General features: G+C 38.5%; 1 protein-coding gene across 1 annotated transcript; it reads left to right on the top strand.

The window, feature by feature from the left end:
• Positions 1-250: 250 nt before the first annotated feature.
• LOC144641259 (putative histone-lysine N-methyltransferase PRDM6) lies at positions 251-5,884 on the top strand (the record flags this gene model as incomplete). The annotated part of the gene is made up of 4 exons (XM_078500291.1): positions 251-549; positions 1,801-2,014; positions 4,545-4,852; positions 5,573-5,884. Coding segments are annotated over exons 2-4 (834 nt in total), but the record flags the coding sequence as incomplete, so codon positions are not given.
• Between the last annotated feature and the right edge of the window lie 302 nt (positions 5,885-6,186).

The following is a 6,186-nucleotide window of genomic DNA, read 5'->3' as shown; positions in this document are numbered from 1 at the left end:
CCCTTGAGGGTCGAATTTATCTTGGCTATTATTGTTTTTCGGTGGGGGACGAAAGGATGAACGCTTTGAAAATCCTTAATTGTTCAGATACCTAGCGGAACCCAAGGGCTAGATCCAATATGTAATGTGCGCAAACCTTGAAATTGGAAATTTCTAGAAAGCTGTTGCATTAATCAGACGCATTTAGTAACTGTCAGACGAATATGAATAATCTTCATGCACTATGCATCGAGGACGAAAGGATGGCTTGCGCAGTGAGGTGAGGCAGAGCCTCTTTAAACAATGCGCCGATCACAGTGACGTCACTTATATGTCAATCAACTGCCGACATCGCTCTTAAGCTGGTGTGTTGATTAGCTGGTTAGTGACTCGATGGTCATCCTCCCATGAACTCATTGAACTGAGCCGGAGTTTCCTTCACGCAAACAAGCAGACGATCATGTTTAGTGTGCCAGAAGTCTGTTTAAAAGTGCAAATACGTGGAGACTTAGTGGCATAAACGACGTAATACTTGTACACTCTGAAAGGAACGCTTCAATTTTATGACAGGTAAGGCGATGTTTTGGGAATTTGCAGATTTAATCCAAATATGGGTGTTGACATTTTGGGCAGATAACAGTCTTGAGAAGATGAAGTGTCCAAAGAATACTTAGCTTATATTGGCAAAAAAGGAGAAGCTTTGTTTGCTGAAAATACCAGCAGTTAAGTTAGGTTAGGTTGCTTGCTGTACTAACAGAAGGGTGTTTCAGATTAGGGTAGAAAATATTACTGCTTTGAACGAGCCACAAAGTTTTTGTTTAGATCTGCGCCATTTTTTAGAAAAATACCAAATCATAAAACAAGAATATGATGATAGAAACTGATTAATTAGTGTTATCAACAGCCATTACTTCTCTTTAGTCACTTCAAAACACCAATTTCCATCCAATATTTATTTCCATTTGAAATGATCGGAACTTTCTTTGAGGTGGTTCATTTGGATTCATTACCATGGAAGTTCTCACGCAAAATTTGCATTTCTTTATCTCAAAGATACGCTTGGCTAATTAATGAACGCTAAGTTCACTGAAACATTTCACTATATGACAACTTGCTCGACAAAGAAGCATTCAGTTTTCAAGTGGGTAGCTCAGCAGACTGCAACAGTGAAATGATTTAACTTTCAGTGGCCCGTGCGAGGCATACAGACAAGGCAGAAAAAATTCTTCGCAAATGAGAGCAGCTGGGGTTACTCGTCCATATGTATAACAATAAAAATATGCAAACTACGCTGTTAACGAGGATAAAACACAAAACGCAAGCCTCTAATGGAAATATTCGTGCGCGCTGAGGGTCGCAACATGCCCAAAACTTTTTGGATGTGCGAAATGTTTCTCGATACTTACGGAATTTCAAAATAACCGACTGGGGTTACATAACCCTAGCTTTATTGCATAGTTCACTAACGGTTTATTTGAATTACGTCACTATTTCGTCAAAGCCGTCAAAATCATCAAAGTCTGTTGAAAAATTCGAGCGACGTCATGCGCTGTTTGGTTGTTACGTTGTCAACATTTCCCCTTAAACTGAAAATTGATTGAAGTAGCTTTCGCTGTTGTCTCTGGCCAAATAGTACATAATTTAGTTCTTTCTGTACTTAGCACCTAAACGAACAACTATTGCTAACGCGGTAATGTTTAGATTGTTTTATTCAGAACAAATTGAGCGACCATATTGGCTCTTGGCTATCTTCATTAATTGTACATGTGTTCATACGCATTTGAGCAGCTGTAATTTTCTTTATTGTTTTTTAAATTTCAGATGAGTAACGCAGGAATTTCAAGAACAAAAACAAAAGGCGAACACAGTTTCGTCAGTACGCGAGCGAGAACATTTCATCAACAAGCAACTCAACCCGTGCTCTGCACAGCAGATGATCTTCACCGATGTTTGTACAAGCGAAACGAAGTAATCTTTGTGAGCAAGGAAGATTTTAAAACTTCCCTTCAACATAGAGAAGAAGTCCACAGCTACTGTAAGTCGCAGTCTCATGTAAAATGTGCGTAAAATTTAACTTACAACAAATTTCGTAACCAATTTCAGTCACCAGTTCGGGTAAGGAAAAAAGCTGGCAAAGTTGAGCATATTTCTATTTGACTCGCAAACTAGTTTATAAAGGCTTCATCTACTTCAATTTTCTATCATTACCTGAGCAAAACATTTATTAGTTTACTCAGATAGTAAGACAATAAGCTTTTGGTGTCTTTTCACAGATTGAGTGTTAAGTGAGCAAACACCAAATACAAACATTATTGCTACAATGTTGCTAATGATACATTATGATACATCCTCGGTTTAATGTCGAGTTATATAACTTATATTTAGTATTGGTCTCATTTTAGATATATATCAAGTCTTATTCTATAAGCAAGTGACGCAAATCGTAGAATTTTGAGTGGTCGTTTAAGTAAACTGACCATCAAACAAATTTAACCACAGACTGAATTGTGCCAAGCAGTCCGTTATTTAACCAGCTTTGGTTCACAGCATCATTTGCACTGCGTCATCAGACCTGTCATCAGAAAATGAAGATTTATTTGAAAATTAAAGCAATAACATCATTTAAAAACCAAAGTTTTAAAAAGGAACTCTTAATATTTCAGATGGATGATAGCATTTCTAGTACAGCTATGCAATTTCGTTAACTCACCTGAAATCAGTTTGCTCTAACCTTGATCAGGCTCCATTTTTCGTTCGCTTAGCTTACTTCATGTTAAACACGATTCTGTTTTTACTTTTTCGTAATTTGGAAGCGATCTCTTTTCTGTGTTTTTTTTGCTTGCAAGTTTTGTCCTTTACTTTTCTCTTTGACTAATGTCAAACTCCGCAAAATATTTATTTACAGTGAAAAACAGCTCTTACACAAGAAGCGACTGAAAACGACTCCTAAAACAAACCTATACATAAGTGCATTATAGCAGAAATTTTGCTGTCCTCGCAAATATTCTTCCTCTGCGGGTTACAGTTTTTTTCTGAGTTTCAGCTTGGAGACGGTTTTGATTGCCTTCCTTATCCAAACATTAAATTAAACCCAGAAAGTTCTGAAGGAGATTTCTCCTGCAATTTCTTAATGAGCCATGATTTCGAAGAGGGTATTATCGAAGCGACTGTTAAACATTTTGGTCATTTTAGTCTTGTAGCGGTAAAAAAAAAATATTGGCTATAGGCGTTTCGAAATAATCAATAGGAGGTCTCGTGGTTTAAAAGTTGGTCTCGATTCTTTCTGTGAGCTTCTGTGTTTCTTGATAAAGAAGAAGAACAAAACTTCAGTTTAGTGTAATGATTTCTCTAACAAGCTAGTGTTCCAAGTTTGCCACCCAGGTTAAATTATAAGTTCCACAACAAGACAAGCTTGCATGTTTACTTTAAGACGACGAAAAAAACTAAAGTATCAGTCTGTACAGCAGTGAAGTAAATCGATGAAACGGATTTCACTGAGGCTAAGTGAACAGAAACACCTTTTTGTTAAAATAACTAGTAAAAGACTTCTAACTTACATTTGATAGCAAAAAAGTACATCAAGTGGTCGTGAGATGATCAATACGAAACGAAGAGGAGCGCTCGAACTTAAAGTTATCACCCGGAAACTGGTCCGAACACACGCCACACTTTAATCCGGACAATTCCACAGTTTGTTTGCTTGTTAGTTTGTTCATTTTTTCCTTATTTGCTTTTTATGGTCAACATCCTTCAACAGGTTGTATCGAGGCTAACAACTTTTGAAACCTAGTCAGTGATACTTTGATTTACAACTGAGTGGAATGTACGTAACACAGTCAAAGTGATCGAAAACCAGTGTTAAATGTTTCGTAGAGTGCTTTTTTGTCGGGTAGGCCTGTATGTGTTAACCAACCGACAAATCGCCAGTTGAAAGTGTTAATTTGGTACTGTGGTAGTGTAATGTTTGTTGCAAGCTCGTGTTATGGTCCTTCCCTGTCGGCGGTTAAAACACAAACAACGAGCAAAAATATAAGCGATACTACACGTTTAACTGTCTTATAAGAATTTTTTTATCCATCTGATTAAGCTAGGGCCACAACGAGGACAAAAGTCGCAGTTGAGAGTTGCAGGAAGAAAATTAGTTAAGAGCTTTCCTTGCCTCTTTGCGACCGTAGACAAACGAGAAAAAATTCTTGACCATTCTCAAACACAAAAATTGAGCAGGTCTAAATTCGATGAGAGCATTCGATAGTGCCTTCGATAGTCACCGAGGGCGCACGGTGCTCGAGATTTTCTGGCCAAATAGAACGAAAGTTAAAACGCTTGTCAACATATGATCTCATTTGGGCCGGGCTTTAGACCTTCAGAAACGAAGGATGAGCAAACAATCAAATATTGCGCGTTATTAGTGAAAATTTGACTAATTCATTTATCTTCTGGAGAAATCAACAAGCAGAAAGACACTGACGCAACGTAATTGGTCACATGGTTTTGGGATATTGAAAACACACTTTTAAATTAACTTGCCGAATTCAGCTAAAAATTATTTCTCCCTCTCCCCCTAGGGTGCAAAGGATGTCATCAAGAGCGTACAGAACAGTGTCAACTACACGGTCCCCATCAAACACTCAAAATAACAACAACGGTAAACAACAATAATAATATAAACAACAACAACACCTTAAAACTGCCAAACGCGGTGGAGTCATTTCCAAATGAGGTTGGTCTGTGTATATCAGGTATCCCTGGCGCGGGGTACGGAGTGTGCGCTAAACAGACTATTCCATTAGGCACGTGGATTGGTCCATATGAGGGGGAACTGGTACGGCCCGAAGAAGTGCTGCTCGGAGCAGATGCATCGTACATGTGGGAGGTAACGTCCTGTTTATTCTGCGCTTTTTACAAGATTGAGAAATACAGTAGAACCCGTGTAACTCGAACTCTGAAAGGGAAAGAAAAACAGTTCAAGTTAGCGGGGTTTCGAGTTTTCGGGACGATTGAATATTTAATTTGCCAAGTTAATAATTGATAGTCAACTTATTTTTCAGTACAGTGCAAATTGACCTTATTTCATCAGAAACTCTAACACGAAGAGTGGAAAATGGCTGTCAAGATACGTGATCTGTTCGTTGCTCTTATCAATGGGAAACCATGGCGAGTTGAAAGAACTGGAATTCGAGTTATTGGGGTAAATTTGACCCAAATTTAACGGGGTTTTCGAGTTATCCGAGTTCGAGTTAACCGAGTAAAAATGACTGAAAGGTGGGGTCAAATCCAAGGGAAATGGAAGTTCGAGTTAGCGGCGTGTTGGAGCCTTATCCGAGTTCGAGTTACCGGGGTTGTACTGTATAAGCCCTTATAACGGGGGCTGATTTTTCTTTCAAAATCTTAGTAGAAGGGAAGATTGTAATTATTAGAGAGGGGGCTAAGTTGTACATCCAGGAGTATTTTTTATTGTCGTTCAATCAGAAACCTAAACTAAATATCGTTCTTGGGCGGAGTTTCGCCAGTAAAGGAAATTTGGCCAAAGATCCAAGAAATCCGGCCATCCTTTTTCGGTCAGTTTTTTACACGGATTTGTTATTGTTTACAGATATTTCACGAAGGAAAGTTGCTTTATTACATTGATGGACGCGATGAGAACAAGTCAAGTTGGATGAGATACATCCGCTGCGCACGGCACGGAGGGGAACAAAACATGTTTGCATTTCAGTACAGCGGGAACATTTATTACCGAGCATTCAAAGATATCCCGGCCAGGACAGAACTGCTGGTTTGGTACGACGACAAGTACCCGCAATATATGGGCATACCACTGGAAATAATGGAAACTTCCCCCTGCAAACCTGTCGGTAAGAAGGGGTTCCGGGGAGGTAATTGTTGTTTTACTACCAAAGACAGCTTGGTTGGCAATTTTCCTTTTCAGTCCCTTTGTTATTTATCTTTCATACCAATCATAGTTTAGAACCTTAGCAATAACACTTAACGTAACTATTATCCAACTTAAGTCAAAAGCTGGTATCGCGCAAAACAAGGACAACTATCTCACAATGTTGTACTGACTGCGGGTAACGCAAATACGTGTTTTTAAAAATATGGATTTCGAAAGGCTAAACGTTAAATAATAATAATTTCTATTGTTTTGAACTTTGACGTGCCAACATACAGCACGATTCACAAAACATACCCGTAAAATTCCGGTTATAA

This window comes from Oculina patagonica, unplaced genomic scaffold (genome assembly GCF_052425735.1).
Source record: "Oculina patagonica isolate OP01 unplaced genomic scaffold, crgOcupat unplaced797, whole genome shotgun sequence".
Lineage (NCBI taxonomy): Eukaryota > Metazoa > Cnidaria > Anthozoa > Scleractinia > Oculinidae > Oculina > Oculina patagonica.
This window is presented reverse-complemented; position numbering and strand designations above follow the sequence as displayed.